Source organism: Salmo trutta, chromosome 19 (genome assembly GCF_901001165.1).
Source record: "Salmo trutta chromosome 19, fSalTru1.1, whole genome shotgun sequence".
NCBI lineage: Eukaryota > Metazoa > Chordata > Actinopteri > Salmoniformes > Salmonidae > Salmo > Salmo trutta.
In genome coordinates this window covers 9,564,022-9,584,295 of record NC_042975.1, presented here as the reverse complement: position 1 = coordinate 9,584,295, position 20,274 = coordinate 9,564,022, and the positions used below count along the sequence as shown (strand labels likewise).

General features: G+C 43.3%; 1 protein-coding gene across 2 annotated transcripts in view; it reads left to right on the top strand.

Annotated features, from left to right (window-relative positions):
* LOC115153960 (serine/threonine-protein phosphatase 2A 55 kDa regulatory subunit B beta isoform) overlaps window positions 1–20,274 on the top strand; it is a 143,753-nt gene that overhangs the window by 103,065 nt on the left and 20,414 nt on the right. For both annotated transcript variants that reach the window (XM_029699684.1, XM_029699685.1), the window contains exon 2: window positions 18,403–18,500. In XM_029699684.1, coding sequence (XP_029555544.1) covers window positions 18,403–18,500 — 98 coding nt within the window. The remainder of the gene's footprint in view (window positions 1–18,402; window positions 18,501–20,274) is intronic.

The following is a 20,274-nucleotide window of genomic DNA, read 5'->3' as shown; positions in this document are numbered from 1 at the left end:
TATGTTGACATTGCCAAAGCAAGTGAACTAGATAATAAACAAAAGTGAAATTTACATGAAAAAAGAGCTAGTTCCAAAAGAATATAGACATTTCAAATGTCATAATATGTCTAAATACAGTGTTGTAACAATGTGCAAATGGTTAAAGTACAAAAGGGAAAATGAATAAACATAAATATGGGTTGTATTTACAATGGAGTTTGTTCTTCACTGGTTGCCCTTTTCTTGTGGCAACAGGTCACAAATCTTGCTGTTGTGATGCTACACTGGGGTATTTCACCCAGTAGATATGGGAGTTTATCAAAATTGGGTTTGTTTTCGAATTCTTTGTGGATCTGTGTAATCTGAGGGAAATATGTGTCTCTAATATGGTCATACATTTGGCAGGAGATTAGGAAGTGCAGCTCAGTTTCCACCTCATTTTGTCTTCTCTTGAGAGCCAGGTCTGCCTTCCTGCGGCCTTTCTCAATAGCAAGGCTATGCTCACTGAGTCTGTACATAGTCAAAGCTTTCCTTAAGTTTGGGTCAGTCACAGTGGTCAGGTATTCTGCCACTGTGTGCTCTCTGTTTAGGGCCAAATAGCATTCTAGTTTGCTCTGTTTTTTTTGTTAATTATTTCCAATGTGTCAAGTAATTATGTTTTTGTTTTCTCATGATTTGGTTGGGTCTAATTGTGTTGCTATCCTGGGGCTCTGTGGGGTCTGTTTGTGTTTGTGAACATAGCCCCAGGACCAGCTTGCTTCTCTCTCTCTCTCTCTCTCTCTCTCTCTCTCTCTCTTTCTCTCTCTCTCTCTCTCATTCTCTGTGGCCTCAACAGGCGGCCAGCATCACTTACCCTTATAGAGAGAAAATAAACCCAGAGTCTAATAGACAGGCATGTCTTTGTGTTGAGTTGATTCATCAGACAGAGTTGATTCATCAGACAGAGTTGATGTCTTGATTCTTCAGACAGAGTTGATTCATCAGACAGAGCTGATTCATCAGACAGAGTTGATTCATCAGACAGAGCTGATTCATCAGACAGAGTTGATTCATCAGACAGAGTTGATTCATCAGACAGAGTTGATTCATCAGAGAGAGCTGATTCATCAGACAGAGTTGATTCATCAGACAGAGTTGATTCATCAGACAGAGCTGATTCATCAGACAGAGTTGATTCATCAGACAGAGTTGATTCATCAGAGAGAGCTGATTCATCAGACAGAGTTGATTCATCAGAGAGAGTTGATTCATCAGAGAGAGCTGATTCATCAGACAGAGTTGATTCATCAGACAGAGTTGATTCATCAGACAGAGCTGATTCATCAGACAGAGTTGATTCATCAGAGTGAGCTGATTAATCAGACAGAGTTGATTCATCAGAGAGAGCTGATTCATTAGACAGAGCTGATTCATCAGAGAGAGCTGATTCATCAGAGAGAGCTGATTCATCAGAGAGAGCTGATTCATCAGACAGAGCTGATTCATCAGAGAGAGCTGATTCATCAGAGAGAGCTGATTCATCAGAGAGAGCTGATTCATCAGAGAGAGCTCCACATGGTCAGATGTTCAAACCTGATCAGTGATCAAAACATCACTCAGATGTTGGGATGAAGACCTCTTCAGAACAGACTCCTCACTCCTCTCAGTCCAGTTACTCACACTGGCTCATATCAACACAGCTTTTCAGTTTTCTGAAACGTCAGCCTTTGGTCAATCACAATATTGTTAATGTTTATTTGATAGCAGGTTTATGTTAACTGGAAGATCCAGTGCTGTAGTTCTCTGTATGCAGTATGTAGAACACCTGTCTGGTGATTCATTCTCTATATGCAGTATGTAGAACACCTGTCTGGTGATTCATTCTCTATATGCAGTATGTAGAATACCTGTCTGGTGATTCATTCTCTGTATGCAGTATGTAGAACACCTGTCTGGTGATTCATTCTCTGTATGCAGTATGTAGAACACCTGTCTGGTGATTCATTTAGTATTAGTGTGTGTCGTTGTCCTCTGTCTGTCTGTCTGTCTGTCTGTCTGTCTGTCTGTCTGTCTGTCTGTCTGTCTGTCTGTCTGTCTGTCTGTCTGTCTGTCTGTCTTGTCAGGCCTTGATCAGAGAACAAAGCAGCTGAGCTTCTCTCTGTTCAGAGGAGCTATGGTAATGAGGAGCTACAGTAATGAGGAGGTACGGTAATGAGGAGCTACGGTAATGAAGAGCTACAGTAATGAGGAGGTCCGGTAATGAGGAGGTACGGTAATGAGGAGCTACGGTAATGAGGAGGTACGGTAATGAGGAGCTATGGTAATGAGGAGGTACGGTAATGAGGAGGTACGGTAATGAGGAGCTACGGTAATGAGGAGGTACGGTAATGAGGAGCTACAGTAATGAGGAGCTACAGTAATGAGGAGCTACGGTAATGAGGAGCTACGGTAATGAGGAGGTACGGTAATGAGGAGCTACAGTAATGAGGAGCTACGGTAATGAGGAGGAGGTACGGTAATGAGGAGCTATGGTAATGAGGAGCTACGGTAATGAGGAGCTACGGTAATGAGGAGGTACGGTAATGAGGAGCTACGGTAATGAGTAGCTACGGTAATGAAGAGCTATGGTAATGAGGAGGTACGGTAATGAGGAGCTACAGTAATGAGGCGCTACAGTAATGAGGAGCTACAGTAATGAGGAGCTACGGTAATGAGGAGGTACGGTAATGAGGAGCTACAGTAAAAAGAAAATCACAAATATTTCACCTTTATTTATTTAACCATGAATAAAATTGATTTAGTCTCAAATAAATAATGAAACATGCTCAATTTGGTTTAAATAATGCACTAACACAGTGTTTGAGAAGACAGTAAAAGTGCAATATTTGCCATGTAAAAAAGCTAACGTTTAAGTTCCTTGCTCAGAACATAAGAACATATGAAAGCTGGTGGTTCAATATTCCCAGTTCTTCAATATTCCCAGTTAAGAAGTTTTAGGTTGTAGTTATTATAGGAATTATAGGACTATTTCTCTATATCATTTGTATTTCATATACCTTTGATTATTGGATGTTCTACTAGACACTTTAGTATTGCCAGCCTAATCTCAGGAGTTGATTGAAGTCATAAACAGCACTGTGAAGCAAGCATTTCTAAGAGCTGCTGGCAAACGCAGTAAAGTTTGAATGAATGCTTACGAGCCTGCTACCGCCTACCACCGCTCAGTCAGACTGCTCTATGAAATATCAAATCATAGACTTAATTATAATATAATAAACACAGAAATATGAGCCGTTGGTCATTAATATGGTCAAATCCGGAAACTATAATTTTGAAAACAAAACGTTTATTCTGTCAGTGAAATACGGAACTGTTCCGTATTTTATCGAACGGGCGTTGGCAACCCTAAGTCTAAATATTGCTGTTACATTGCAAAACCTTCAATGTTATGTCATAATTATGTAAAATTCTGGCAAATTAGTTCGCAACAAGCCAGGCGGCCCAAACTGCGTGCAATGAACGTAGGAGAAGTGACACAATTTCCCTAGTTAATATTGTCTGCTAACATGAATTTCTTTTAACTAAATATGCAGGTTTAAAAATATATACGTCTGTGTATTGATTTTAAGAAAGCATTGATGTTTATGGTTAGGTACATTCGTACAACGATTGTGCTTTTTTCACGAATGCGCTTTTGTTAAATCATCCCCTGTTTGGCGAAGTAGGCTGTGATTCGATGATAAATGAACAGGCACCGCATTGATTATATGCAACGCAAGACATGCTAGTTAATCTAGTAATATCATTAACCATGTGTAGTTAACTAGTGATTATGTGAAGAATGTTTGTTTTTCATAAGATAAGTTTAATGCTAGCTAGCAACTTACCTTGGCTCCTTGCTGCACTCGCGTAACAGGTGGTCAGCCTGCCACGCAGTTTCCTCGTGGAATGCAATGTAATCGGTGTCCAAAAATGCCAATTACCGATTGTAATGAGAACTTGAAATCGACCCCAATTAATCGGCCATGCAGATTAATCGGTCGACCTCTACAATAAATAGGCCATAGTGGCGAAATATTTACAATTTAGCAATAACACTGGAGTTATAGATGTGCAGATGATGATGTGCAAGTAGAGAAACTGGGGTGCAAAAGAGCAAAAAAAATGACAGTATGGGGATGAGGTAGTTGGGTGGGCTATTTACAGATGGGCTGTGTACAGGTGCAGTGATCGGTAAGCTGCTCTGACAGCTGATGCTTAAAGTTAGTGAGGGAGATATAATTCTCCAGCTTCAGTGATTTTTGCAATTCGTTCCAGTCATTGGCAGCAGAGAACTGGAAGGAAAGGCGGCCAAAGGAGGTGTTGGCTTTGGGGATGACCAGTGAAATATACCTGCTGGAGTGCGTGCTATGGGTGGGTGTTGCTATGGTGACCAGTGAGCTGAGATAAGGCGGGGCTTTACCTAACAAAGACTTATAGATGACCTAGAGCCAGTGGCTTTGGCGACCAATATGTAGCGAGGGCCAGCCAACGAGATCGCAGTGGTGGGTAGTATATGGGGCTTTGGTGACAAACCGGATGGCACTGTGATAGACTGCATCCAATTTGCTGAGTAGAGTGTTGGAGGCTATTTTGTAAAAGACATCGCCAAAGTCAAGGATTGGTAGGGTAGTCAGTTTTACGATGGCATGTTTGGCAACATGAGTGAAGGAGGCTTTGTTGCGAAATAGGAAGCTGATTCTAGATTTAATTTTGGATTGGAGATGCCTAATGTGAGTCTGGAAGGAGAGTTGACAGTCTAACCAGATACCTAGGTATTTGTAGTTGTCCACATATTGTCCACAAGTGAAAACCGTCCAGAGTAGTGATGCTAGTCAGGCGGGAGGGCATGCATTTAGTTTTACTTCCATTTAAGATCAGTTGGAGGCCACGGAAGAAGTGTTGCATGGCATTGAAGCTCGTTTGGAGGTTTGTTAACACAGTGTCCAATGAAGGGCCAGATTAATACAGAATGGTGTCGTCTGCGTAGAGGTGGATCAGAGAATCACCAGCAGCAAGAGTGACATCATTGATATATACAGAGAAAAGAGTCGGCCCGAGAATTGAACCCTGTGGCACACCCATAGAGACTGCCAGAGGTCCGGACAACAGGCCCTCCGATTTGACACACTGAACTCTGTCTGAGATGTAGTTGGTGAACCAGGCGAGGCAGTCATTAGAGAAACCAAGGCTGTTGAGTCTGCCGATAAGAATACGGTGAGTGACAGAATCGAAAGCCTTGGCCAGGTCGATGAAGACGGCTGCACAGTACTGTCTTTTATCGATGACGGTTATGATATTGTTTAGGACCTTGAGCGTGGCTGAGGTGCACCCGTGACCAGCTCGGAAACCAGATTGCATAGCGGAGAAGGTACGGTGGGATTCGAAATGGTCGGTTATCTGTTAACTTGGCTTTCGAAGACTTTAGAAAAGCAGGGCAGGATGGATATAAGTCTGTAGCAGTTTGGGTCTTGAGTGTTTCCCCTTTTGAAGAGGGGGATGACCGCGGCAGCTTTCCAATCTAATGGGTTAATCATGGAAAAAAGGAATCGGCCTTTGAAATCACACTGTCTGCCAATATGTCACCCATCGATTCATACCAGGATAGAGTGAGATTGTCCCACACACTCATGGTTATAAACACACACACACACGCACACACACGCACACACACACACACACACACACGCACGCACGCGCACGCACACACGCACACACACACACGCACACGCACACACGGAGTGAAACAGAACTTTATTCTACATTTCTTTGATGATTTTCTGTTTGATGAACAGATGGTGAATATCTGGCAAGATGGCACAGCCCTTTTTCTAGCTCCTAGAAAACTTTGATGTATATATTTTTTTGTGTTATTTCTTACTTTGCTATAACACCTGCAAATCTGTGTACGCGACCAGTAAACTTTGATTTAATTTGAAGTAAAAAATGCTCACAGCAATTACATGTAGGGAGCACACACATCAAATCAGTATGAAATACATGTATATTGATATTTATATTCTATAGTTGTTGTTTTATTTCACAGAACAAACAATGTGTGCATTTTGTGTTCAGCTATAGCTTGTCCACAATAAATAAGCAAGCTAGAGCTTGGTTGTTAATGAGAAGAAAACAATTCACCCTCTGGCGCATCCCTCTGAATCTTTAATACTATTCCATTCTCTTTGTTGGTGGAATTTTTCCACCAGGTTCTCCTCTGATGATAAGGAAAGAAACGTTGGGAAAAGGAGTTCAAAAACTGGATACTCCTGGGGCCTAATTAGGTCAGCATGTTTCCCGTCTTGGAGATATCATTTGGAATTCCGTTTCCATGTGGAATGTGAATATGATTTAGATGGTAATTATTTCTGCCCCCCCCCCCCCCCGTTCAGCCCACTCTGTTCTACTCTGCTTTGTGTTCTCCGATACGCCTTTTCGTCATGTAGCCTGATCAATGTATTGAGCATGATGCTCTGCCCTGACAAACTGTGTGTGTGTGTGTGTGTGTGTGTGTGTGTGTGTGTGTGTGGCAGTGTGGTATGTGGTGTTTGTGTTTGTTTTTATCACTGTGTGTAGAACAATGTGATTATAAAGGAGAAGTGTTCCTATAATCCAGAAACTCCCAAGTGATTCCATACATTGAAACTAGTACAGTGGTGTTTGCCCTCTCTCTCCATGGAGTGCAGATCTGAGACAGCTGCAACAACAGGTCACATGACTCGTGACGTGGCTGGATGCAGGCCTCGCTGTGCTCCGATTTCAATGAATGTATGATTGTTTTATTGAAAACGTACGGCCGAATTAGGGATTTTTATCAAAAGTACTATCGGTTTTGAGTCAGTAAATGTGACTTTTTTTCTAAAACATTTGCGATTATTTTCTATGATTATTTTATGTAGCCGACTGCCACAGCAGGGTAGACGGGGAACAACTGAGCACCTCATGGGGGAAACCCTGCTCACGATATGCCCTTATATGGAGCTTGACGTCTCAGTTGATTTGGAGGAAGAAGGAGCTGGTGCGAAAGTTGATAGGCCTGTCGCAGATAAAGTTAGATATGTAAAGTGGAACAAGAGATGGCAACAAGAGCACGCTGGTGTTCAGTCCCTGGCTGTACTTTATACAGGAAATCAAGGAGAGAAGTGTCACGAGAATTTTCAATCCCAATGATGATAACTAAACAATCATTTAATCTTTGACCAATTTTCGAAGTTTGTAAGACCTTGGGTGTAATAATACAGTGAGGGAAAAAAGTATTTGATCCCCTGCTGATTTTGTACGTTTGCCCACTGACAAAGAAATTATCAGTCTATAATTTTAATGGTAGGTTTATTTGAACAGTGAGAGACAGAATAACAACAACAAAATCCAGAAAAACGCATGTCAAAAATGTTATAAATTGATTTGCATTTTAATGAGGGAAATAAGTATTTGACCCCCTCTCAATCAGAAAGATTTCTGGCTCCCAGGTCTCTTTTATACAGGTAATGAGCTGAGATTAGGAGCACACTCTTAAAGGGAGTGCTCCTAATCTCAGCTTGTTACCTGTATAAAAGACACCTGTCCACAGAAGCAATCAATCAATCAGATTCCAAACTCTCCACCATGGCCAAGACCAAAAAGCTCTCCAAGGATGTCAGGGACAAGATTGTAGACCTACACAAGGCTGGAATGGGCTACAAGACCATCGCCAAGCAGCTTGGTGAGAAGGTTACAACAGTTGGTGCGATTATTCACAAATGGAAGAAACACAAAAGAACTGTCAATCTCCCTCGGCCTGGGGCTCCATGCAAGATCTCACCTCGTGGAGTTGCAATGATCATGAGAACGGTGAGGAATCAGCCCAGAACTACACGGGAGGATCTTGTCAATGATCTCAAGGCAGCTGGGACCATAGTCACCATGAAAACAATTGGTAACACACTACGCCGTGAAGGACTGAAATCCTGCAGCGCCCGCAAGGTCCCCCTGCTCAAGAAAGCACATATACATGCCTATCTGAAGTTTGCCAATGAACATCTGAATGATTCAGAGGACAACTGGGTGAAAGTGTTGTGGTCAGATGAGACCAAAATGGAGCTCTTTGGCATCAACTCAACTCACCGTGTTTGGAGGAGGAGGAATGCTGCCTATGACCCCAAGAACACCATCCCCACCGTCAAACATGGAGGTGGAAACATTATGCTTTGGGGGTGTTTTTCTGCTAAGGGGACAGGACAACTTCACCGCATCAAAGGGATGATGGACAGGGCCATGTACCTTCAAATCTTGGGTGAGAACCTCCTTCCCTCTGGATGGGTATTCCAGCATGACAATGACCCAAAACACACGGCCAAGGCAACAAAAGAGCGGCTCAAGAAGAAGCACATTAAGGTCCTGGAGTGGCCGAGCCAGTCTCCAGACCTTAATCCCATAGAAAATCTGTGGAGGGAGCTGAAGGTTCGAGTTGCCAAACGTCAGCCTCGAAACCTTAATGACTTGGAGAAGATCTGCAAAGAGGAGTGGGACAAAATCCCTCCTGAGATGTGTGCAAACCTGGTGGCCAACTACAAGAAACGTCTGACTTCTGTGATTGCCAACAAGGGTTTTGCCACAAAGTACTAAGTCATGTTTTGCAGAGGGGTCAAATACTTATTTCCCTCATTAAAATGCAAATCAATTTATAACATTTTTGACATGTTTTTCTGGATTTTTGTTGTTGTTATTCTGTCTCTCACTGTTCAAATAAACCTACCATTAAAATTATAGACTGATCATTTCTTTGTCAGTGGGCAAATGTACAAAATCAGCAGGGGATCAAATACTTTTTTCCCTCACTGTAATTAGGCAAAGTCTCAGATTCTGCAAAAGGTTCGTTGTTCTTTATTCACGAGAGCTCTGAAGTCAAAAATGAAAACTCAGTCATTTTATAACTCCCACCCCCACCTACACACACACACACACCTTATCACTTTTCTACCAACCTCTCCGTTTCTTGCCGTTCCTCTCCTCCCTAGATTAGAGGGGCCTTGGAAAGGGCCTCTTTCCTGTTGTAAGTTTTCAGTTACAACCAGGTCACATGTAGTTCAATTGTCCTTTGTTTTCTCAACCATACATTTCTCACCCTTAACTTGTCTCACACATACATTATTGGATTATAGTCTTATAATTCTTATACATTTCACATAGTCTTATAATTCTAATACATTTAACATAGTCTTATACGTTTCAGGGTGGAATTCTTTAGTCATTACTTTAAACATATAAATTCCTTTATCAAGAAGTCACCAACTTTCACAATTTTGAGGAAAAAGTTACAAAGAGATGCAGATGATGGTTAGTAGCAATTTGAAATAGTAAATACGATGTACAAACTCTGCAGCCAACGTTGCATCGCTGTGTGTAGCAAGCACTTCAGCGACGATGCATATGAAGGAGATATTGAATCTGAAATGATGGGGAAAGACAAGCGGAGGACGTAAAGATACAGCTGATGCTGCTGTATTTCTATGGGCTGGATCTTCAGCAGTACCAAAATACAAAGAGAAAAGAGATGTTTGAAAAGAGATGGGGACAAAGCTAGCGCGCGGAGCTTTGAGAAGAGATGGAGACAAAGCTAGCACGCTGAGCTATGAAAAGAGATGGAGACAAAGCTAGTGCGTGGAGCTATGACAAGAGATGGGGCCAAAGCTAGCGCACGGAAATATGAGAAGAGATGGGGACAAAGCTAGTGCGCAGAGCTATGTAGCCTAGCCTGATTCTATGTAGCCTAGCCTGACTTTGTGTGGCCTAGCCTGACTCTATGTAGCCTAGCCTGACTCTATGTAGCCTAGCCTGACTCTATGTAACCTAGCCTGACTCTATGTAGCCTAGCCTGACTCTATGTAACCTAGCCTGACTTTATGTAGCCTAGCCTGACTCTATGTAGCCTAGCCTGACTCTATGTAACCTAGTCTGACTCTATGTAGCCTAACCTGACTCTATGTAGCCTAGCCTGACTCTATGTAACCTAGCCTGACTCTATGTAGCCTAGCCTGACTCTATGTAACCTAGCCTGACTCTATGTAGCCTAGCCTGACTCTTGAAGTTGGAGTGTCTCCTATTGTAGATGATGATCAGACAAGAATTGACAGCTCAGCGACCTTATTTACAGTTGAACTCGGAAGTTTACATACACTTAGGTTGTCATTAAAACTCGTTTTTCAACCACTCCACAAATTTCATGTTAACAAACTATAGTTTTGGTAAGTCGGTTAGGACATCTACTTTGTGCATGACACAAGTAATTTTTCCAACAATTGTTTACAGACAGATTATTTCACTTATTATTCACTGTATCACAATTCCAGTGGGTCAGAAGTTTACATACACTAAGTTGACTGTCCCTTCAAACAGCTTGGAAAATTCCAGAAAATTATTTAATGGCTTTAGAAGCTTCTGATAGGCTAATTGACATCATTTGAGTCAATTGGAGGTGTACCTGTGGATGTACTTCAAGGCCTACCTTCAAACTCAGTGCCTCTGCTTGACATCATGGGAAAATCAAAAAAATCAGCCAAGAACTGTAACTGAATTGTAGACCTCCACAAGTCTGGTTCATCCTTGGGACCAATTTCCAAACGCCTGAAGGTACCACATTAATCTGTACAAACAATAGTAAGCAAGTATAAACACCATGGGACCACACAGCCATCATACCGCTCAGGAAGGAGACGCGTTCTGTCTCCTAGAGATGAACGTACCTTGGTGCGAAAAGTGCAAATTAAACCCAGAATAACAGCAAAGGACCTTGAGAAGATGCTGGAGGAAACAGGTACAAAAGTATCTATATACACAGTAAAACGAGTCCTATATCGACATAACCTGAAAGGCCGCTCAGCAAGGAAGAAGCCACTGCTCCAAAACCGCCATAAAAAAGCCAGACTACGGTTTGCAACTGCACATGGGGATAAAGATTGTACTTTTTGGAGAAATGTCCTCTGGTCTGATTAACAAAAATAGAACTGTTTGGCCATAATGACCATCGTTATGTTTGGATGAAAAAGGGGCAGGCTTGCAAGCCGAAGAACACCATCCCAACCGTGAAGCACGGGGGTGGCAGCATCATGTTGTGGGGGTGCTTTGCTGCAGGAGGGACTGGTGCACTTCACAAAATATTTGGCATCATTAGGAAGGAAAATTATGTGGATATATTGAAGCAACATCTCAAGACATCAGTCAGGAAGTTAAAGCTTGGTCGCAAATGGGTCTTCCAAATGGACAATGACCCCAGGCATACTTCCAAAGTTGTGGCAAAATTGCTTAAAGGACAACTCAGTTACACCAGCTCTGTCAGGTGGAATGGGCCAAAATTCACCCAATTTATTGCGGGAAGCTTGTGGAAGGCTACCCGAAACGTTTGACCCAAGTTAAACAATTTAAAGGCAATGCTACCAAATACTAATTGAGTGTATGTAAACTTCTGACCAACTGGGAATGTGATGAAAGAAATAAAAGCTGAAATAAATCATTCTCTCAACTATTATTCTGACATTTCACATTCTTAAAACAAAGTGGTGATCCTAACTGATCTAAGACAGGGCATTTTTACTTGGATTAAATGTCAGGAATTGTGAAAAACTGAGTTTAAATGTATTTGTCTAAGGTGTATGTAAACTTCCGACTTCAGCTGTACTTTCCTATTTGAACATAGAGATGTTACATAACGGTCCTCATATGTAAATTGTGTTGGATCCAATAGGCTAAATGAGACAGGAGAGAACATAGTGATTATCCACACGTAAGCTGTCAGTGGCTCTTCTGTCCTGGCTATACCTGTTTGTCTTGATCCTGTCTGTCTCGATCCTGTCTCGATCCTGTCTGTCTCGATCCTGTCTGTCGATCCTGTCTGTCTCGATCCTGTCTGTCTCAATCCTGTCTGTCTCGGTCATGTCTGTCTCGATTCTGCCTCGATCCTGTCTGTCTCGATCCTGTCTGTCTATCCTGTCTGTCTCAAACCTGTCTGTCTCAATCCTGTCTGTCTCGATCATGTCTGTCTCGATCCTGTCTCGATCCTCTCTGTCTCGATCCTGACTGTCTATCCTGTCTGTCTATCTCAAACCTGTCTGTCTCAATCCTGTCTGTCTATCCTGTCTGTCTCAAACCTGTCTGTCTCAATCCTGTCTGTCTTGGTCATGTCTGTCTCGATCCTGTCTCGATCCTGTCTGTCTCGATCCTGTCTGTCTATCCTGTCTGTCTCAAACCTGTCTGTCTCAATCCTGTCTGTCTATCCTGTCTTTCTCTATCCTGTCCTGTCCCTGATTTTCAAGATACCCATACCGCTGTCTGTACTGTACATCTCTATCCATCACACTATATGGTTGCTTCTCAAATTGCACCCTTTTCCCTATATAAGGGCCCTATGGGCCCTGGTCAAAAGCAGTGCACTATATAGGAAATAGGGTGTCATTTGGTACACACAATAGGACAGCTGTACCTCACAGTGAGGGATAATCAGCACACACACAGGCCTGATGTGTTTGTCCAGTAATCAGGAAGACTCATGGCTCATGTCATGGTGCTAAGCTAACAATGGTACCATTTGGCATACAAGTTGTGTCACAGGCATCACATAGGGGACTATTGTGTCCCGAGCTAAAGGGGGTTCTTTCAGCCTGCCATCAGGCTCTCCATTTCCAGCTCCTCTCTATGTCTTGTCTGTATTGGCACTTAGTGGTTGGTCTCTCAGCATCATACTCCTTGGCTTATTGGAAGACAATAAGATAACACAAACACACGCAAACAAGAGCTATCTCAAATCAAAAGCAAATGAAATGTTATTGGTCACATACACATATTTAGCAGATGTTATTGCGTGTGTACCGAAATGCTTGTGTTCCTACTGTAGCTCCAACAGTGCAGTGATATCTAACAATTCACAACAATACACACAAATCTAAAAAGTAAAATAATGGAATTAAGAAATATATAAATATTAGGATGGCAATGTTGGAGTGGCATTGACTAAATACAGTAGAATAGAATACAGTATATACATATGAGATGAGCAAAGCAGTATGTAAACATTATTAAAGTGACTAGTGTTCCATTATTAAAGTGACCAGTGACCTCAGAGACACACATCCTGCTTTTACCATCGTCGACACAGAATATTTCTCCAGTCTGGTTTACAAGAGGAGGTGGTGGAGATTGGGTCTGGCTCACTTGGTCACAGATGTATTACCTCAGTGGTGTTAAAGGAGAAGTTTACCCAAAATCCAGAAACTCCCAAGTGATTCCATTCATTGAAACTATTTCAGGGAAGGTTGCCCTCTATCCCTCTCTCTCCCTGGAGTGCAGAACTGAGACAGCTGCAAACACAGGTCACGTGACTCGTGACGTTGCTGGATGCAAGCCTCGCTCTGCTCCATTGTCAGTGAATGTATGAGTCACAAATCCGCAAACTGTGGACCAATTCATTTTTTTATTGAAAGCATACGATCGAGTGAGCTATTTTTGTGTTCTTTTCCACCTGAAATATTTGCAATTATTTTCTATCATTATTTTATGTAGTCGGCTGCCACAGCAGCGGAGACGGGTAACAACTGTGCACGTGCACGTGCACCCTCGTGAGGGAAAACCCTGCTACATAGAAATGTCACGATATGCCCTTATATGGAGCTTGATGTCACAGATTCAAGTATTGTTTGGGGGAGAAGTAGTGAGGTTTACAAAGCATGCTCATGACCCAGACTGACCAGGTGAATCCAGGTGAAAGCTATGATCCCTTATTGATGTAAATTGTTAAATCCATTTCAATCAGTGTAGATGAAGGGGAGGAGACAGGTTAAAGAAGGATGTTTAAGCATTGAGACAATTGAGACATTGATTGTGTCTGTCTGCCATTCAGAGGGCAAGAGAAAATATTTAAGTGCCTTTGAACGGGGTATGGTAGTAGGTGCCAGGTGCACCGGTTTGAGTGTGTCAAGAACTGCAACGTTGCTGGGTTTTTCAAGCTCACAATTTAATCCATTTTAAATTCAGGCTTTAACACAACAAAGTGTGGAAAAAGTCCAGGGGTGTAAATACTTTCTGAAGCACTGTATGTATGTATGTGGAAGGGGAAGGGAGTACAGTGTATATAAATATGAAGCAGTAGCAAAGGAAGATGCAGTCTGCTGATGCCAATTCAAAGCCCAATAACAAAGTCCTCCTCATTCAGCCCCTGCTAGTTTAGGAGGAGGTCGTCATGGGAACCTTAAATATCCTAAACACGCAGACAACATGGAGGTGCACTAGGGTAAACATATAACAGCCCAGTCTTCTCTCTCTTTCACTCCCACTATCTTTCACTCTCTGTTTCTCTCTCTCTTTCACTCCCACTATCTTTCACTCTCCCTCCCTCTCTTTCACTCTCGGTTTCTCTCTCTCTTTCACTCCCACTATCTTTCACTCTCCCTCCCTCTCTTTCACTCTCTGTTTCTCTCTCTCTTTCACTCCCACTATCTTTCACTCTCCCTCCCTCTCTTTCACTCTCTGTTTCTCTCTCTCTTTCACTCCCACTATCTTTCACTCTCCCTCCCTCTCTTTCACTCTCTGTTTCTCTCTCTCTTTCACTCCCACTATCTTTCACTCTCCCTCCCTCTCTTTCACTCTCTGTTTCTCTCTCTCTTTCACTCCCACTATCTTTCACTCTCCCTCCCTCTCTTTCACTCTCTGTTTCTCTCTCTCTTTCACTCCCACTATCTTTCACTCTCCCGCCCTCTCTTTCACACCCTGTTTGTCTCTCTCTCTCTCTCTCTCTTTTAAAAACACAAAACACATCTATATCTTTTCCTTTCATCACCTCTCTCTTTTTCTTTCTGTCTCTCTCTCTTTCTGACATACTGCTCCTGGAAAAAAACATAATTATTTAAAAGCTTTGTCTTGTTTGTTTTAATGTTAATTATTTTAATCAGGACCAAGCTTTGCCGGTTTAGCACTCTGTTAGCGTGTGTGTGTGTGTGTGTTGTGTGTGTGTGTGTTGTGTGTGCGTGTGCGTGTGTGCGTGTGCGTGCGTGTGTGCGTGCGTGTATATGTGCGAGCGAGGGACTAGTCTCTTCAGGTCTAAAGAGATGCTGGAACAATACAATTAAACCTGCAAATGAGAGGCCGCTCCACACAGCTCACTAGACAGAGTGTGAACCGTTATCTCTGAGGATTGCATAGCAACAGTGTAGCCAGGCAGGCACAGCCTCTAAAACAGATGCATCTGCTAGAGGAAGACCAGGGAAGATGTGTCAAAGGCAGGAATCAATCGAACCACAATCTGCTTGAGGGAAAACTCACCATCGACTCGTTTTGTTTTTCATTAAAAAACACTTCCATCCATTCTAGGCATGCCAGTTGGACTCTCTTAACCTCACAATGCTACAACGAGATATTCTACGTGATACATCTCAGTTCTGGATGTCCTGACCTGAATCACTGTTTTGGTACATTCAGTCCATAGATCATGTGGGGTAGCTAAGTGTGTCGGGTTATTTTGGTTGTGTGTGACATGGGCAGACGGGAAACTACAGGGTTAAATGTGGAGACAGAGGATGTTAATTGATAGACTGGGTGTTGGGGGTGAGGAGGGTTATGCATACTAGAAACACAGCTCCTCCATTTAGAAACACATCCCCTCTGCTGGCTGTTATAGCAGAGATTACCGCTGCAGCATACCCAAGCACCCAGCAGCACATACACTTGTATACACAGCAATAAAGGCTCTTTGTCTTCTTCAAGGTTGGTAAATTACACATTGAGTCAAGAGAGTGGCGGGGAGTCGGGGACTCTTGAGAGGCTGTTAACCTCACTAGGGTAGGGGGCACTATTTTCACCTCCGGATGAAAAGCATGCCCAAAGTAAACTGCCTGTTACTCAGGCCCAGAAGCTAGGATATGCATATAATCGGTAGAGTTGGATAGAAAACACTCTAAAGTTTCCAAAGCTGTTAATAAAATAATGTCTGTGAGTATAACATAACTGATATGGCAGGCGAAAACCTGAGTAAAATCCATCCAGGAAGTGGGATTTTTTGTTGTGGGTGCTTTTCTCTTGCCTGCCTATACAGTATGTCAATGGTTAGGACCTAGATTGCAGTTCCTATGGCTTCCACTAGATGCCAACAGTCTTTAGAAATTGTTTCAGGCTTGTATTCTGAAAAATGAGGGAGTAAGACCACTCAGTGGATCAGTGGATAGTGGGAAATCCCCAGAGCCGAGAGCGCACCTTTCTTGTTTTTCTTTTATATTGACGAAATATTATCGATTATTATGACTAAAAACAACCTGAGGATTGATTATAAACATTGTTTGACACGTTTCTACGAACTTTACTGATAGTATTTGGATTTTTCGTCTGCCTGTTGTGACTGCCTTTGAGCCATTGGATTACTGAACAAAACACGCCAACAAAACGGAGGTTTTTGGATATAAAGAGGGACTTTATCGAACAAAACAAACATTTATTGTGTAACTGGGAGTCTTGTGAGTGCAACCATATGAAGATCATCAAAGGTAAGTGATTCATTTTATTGCTATTTCTGACTTTTGTGACTAATCTACTTGAGGACTAATCTGTCCTCAGATAATCGCATGGTATGCTTTCGCCGTAAAGCCTTTTTGAAATCTGACACCGCGGTTGGATTAATAAGTTAATCTTTAAACCAATGTATAACACTTGTATGTTTTATAAATTTTTATTATGAGTATTTCTGTTTTTGAATTTGGCGCTCTGCAATTTCACCGGATGTTGGCCAGGTGGGACGGTAGCGTCCCACACCCCCTAGAGAGGTTAATGTGAACAGTGAGTTGTGTGGAAGTAGTGGTGGCATTGATATGGCAGCAGGTTGTTTAGACAGACAGACAGACAGACAGACAGACAGACAGACAGACAGACAGACAGACAGACAGACAGACAGACAGACAGACAGACAGACAGACAGACAGACGGAAGAGCATCTGCCTCTAAATTCCTCCGTAGTGTCGCAGCTCATCGACACTCCCTAGTGAGGGGTTGCCTTAATTAAACATCCCAGATTGTCCTACTTTCCTCTGTGGCTGTGTGGTTTAGATAGTCCTCGACTTTCCTCTGTGGGTTTAGATAGTCCTCGACTTTCCTCTGTGGGTTTAGATGGTCCTCGACTTTCCTCTGTGGGTTTAGATGGTCCTCGACTTTCCTCTGTGGGTTTAGATAGGCCTCTACTTTCCTCTGTGGTTTAGATAGGCCTCTACTTTCCTCTGTGGCTGTGTGGTTTAGATAGTCCTCGACTTTCCTCTGTGGGTTTAGATAGGCCTCGACTTTCCTCTGTGGGTTTAGATAGGCCTCTACTTTCCTCTGTGGGTTTAGATAGGCCTCTACTTTCCTCTGTGGGTTTAGATAGGCCTCTAGTTTCCTCTGTGGGTTTAGATAGTCCTCATCACAAAGCAAGATAGCCAAAAATAGCAGCTTCCTTTGCCATTTCTCTAAGCCCCTAAAATAGAGATGGGTAAATTGAGACGTTTGTGTCCCACACACACACATATGTCTGTTAGTGTTGTCTTAGTGGCTTCTCTGAAGTCTAGTAGGTTTTTCCCAGATAATAATAATAGTTCTGGATCATTGTCAACGGTAGGCTGCCTGGCCACTCTGTTGGGGTCTGTAAAGACTGACTCTATCTTCCATCCCTATATATGAACATGAGCATAGCGTTTATCTATCATCTTTAATATTGTAGAGAGAGAAAGGGGGTGTGGGGTGGCTCCTTTGTCATGAAATTTCACTGTCAACCACAGAATGGAGTGCCCCCGAGTGTGCGACGTATGGAAGCAAAGATGTAATTTGTATCTGATCTCATGCGATTGAGTTGTGGCAACCTATTGTGAACGTTTCCCTGCCACAGAGGGAAGCAGCAGGCTATCTCTCTGTATAATTCCCCATGTTCCCCATTCCATATTATTGTATAGATCTGATGTGTGTCTGGGAGATGTGTGAGAGGGTTTTGCATATGAATGGGTTGGTGACAGACAGTGAGGGGCAAGCGGGGTGCGAGGGGGTAGTAGTATTGTGAAGACTGCAGGTTGTTGTAGTGCTGGTCCAGGCCTTCATCAGCCCTGAGGTAGGCTAGCAGCACACATAATTGATTCGATTCATGGACATGCTATCTGAGCAGGCCTTCCTGCTCGGGAGAAAGCAGGTCTTCAAAGACTTAAGGATCACATGAAAGTAGACCTTTTCACTCCACTCTGCGTCTTTCAAGTCATTAACCACTTCAATTTCACATAGTTGGGTTTTGAAAGTAGATTTCACGGTTGTCAATGAGATGAAGGGAACAGAACATGACTCCTTCAGGCATACAGTAGGTCGGTAATGTACTTTACTGTCGTATTGTGTATCTCAGTGAGGTAACTTGTTGTTTTCCGTTTGTGTTTTCTGTTCCAGCTGACATCATATCCACGGTTGAGTTCAACCCAACAGGAGAGCTGCTGGCGACCGGGGACAAGGGAGGGAGAGTAGTGGTGTTCCAGAGAGAACAGGAGGTGAGACCTGCCAAGACCCCGTACTCATCATGTCACATCACATCCTGTTTTCCTATGAGTCACTAACTCAGGGGTCTCCAACCTTGTTCCTGGAGAACTACCCTCTTGGAGATCGTCACTCCAACCCCAGTTGTAACTAACCTGGTTCATTTGATCAACCCGCTAATTATTAAAATCAGGTGTGCTAGATTAGGGTTGGAGTGAAAACCTACAGGATGGTAGCTCTCCAGGAACAGGGTTGGAGTGAAAACCTACAGGATGGTAGCTCTCCAGGAACAGGGTTGGAGTTAAAACCTACAGGACTGTAGCTCTCCAGGAACAGGGTTGGAGTGAAAACCTACAGGATGGTAGCTCTCCAGGAACAGGGTTGGAGTTAAAACCTACAGGATGGTAGCTCTCTGGGAACAGGGTTGGAGTTAAAACCTACAGGATGGTAGCTCTCCAGGAACAGGGTTAGAGTGAAAACCTACAGGAGGTTAGCTCTCCAGGTACAGGGTTGGAGTGAAAACCTACAGGATGGTAGCTATCCAGGTACAGGGTTGGAGCGAAAACCTACAGGAGGGTAGCTCTCCAGGTACAGGGTTGGAGTGAAAACCTACAGGAGGGTAGCTCTCCAGGAACAGGGTTGGAGTTAAAACCTACAGGAGGGTAGCTCTCCAGGAACAGGGTTGGAGTGAAAACCTACAGGAGGGTAGCTCTCCACGAACAGGGTTGGAGTGAAAACCTACAGGAGGGTAGCTCTCCAGGAACAGGGTTGGAGTTAAAACCTACAGGAGGGTAGCTCTCCAGGAACAGGGCTGGAGTTAAAACCTACAGGATGGTAGCTCTCCAGGAACAGGGTTGGAGTTAAAACCTACAGGAGGGTATCTCTCCAGGAACAGGGTTGGAGTGCTACCCTTGGTCCTGGGGACCCAAAGGGTGCACGTTTTGGTTTTTGCCCTAACACTACGCAGCTGATTCAAATAATCAATTAATCATCAAGCTTTGATCAATTGAATCAGCCATGTAGTGATAGGGCAAAAACCACAACGTGCACACTTTGGGGTCCTGAGGACCGAGTTTGGGAAACACTGATCTTGCTAATGAACCTGCATCCAATGAACTTATATGGAACCTTTAATGAAATAACATCATCGCCACATTCGTTACCATTCATTGATGGTGTTCCAGTTACATTCCCTGGGTTGCTGTGTAGTAGTAGTGGTGTTGAAAGGCTGTGGATGTTTATTCAGTGGTGGTAGGAGGTATTATGGAGAGATTACGGTTGACTCTGGGAGGCCTATAGCATTTCCTGTGGAAGCTGGATGGAAGGACTAGACAGTGTCTGAATCTTCTGTCTGGCTGTGGTGAAAATATGAATGTCAGGGTCTGACTGACTGAATCCCCCTGTCAGGGACTGACGGAATCCTCCTTTCAGGGACTGACGGAATCCCCCTTTCAGGGACTGACTGACTGAATCCCCCTGTTAGGGACTGACTGACTGAATCCCCCTGTTAGGGACTGACTGACTGAATCCCCCTGTCAGGGACTGACTGACTGAATCCCCCTGTTAGGGACTGACTGACTGAATCCCCCTGTCAGGGACTGACTGAATCCCACTTTCAGGGACTGACTGACTGAATCCCCCTGTTAGGGACTGACTGAATCCCACTTTCAGGGACTGACTGACTGAATCCCCCTTTCAGGGACTGACTGAATCCCCCTGTCAGGGACTGACTGACTGAATCCCCCTGTCAGGGACTGACTGACTGAATCCCCCTTTCAGGGACTGACT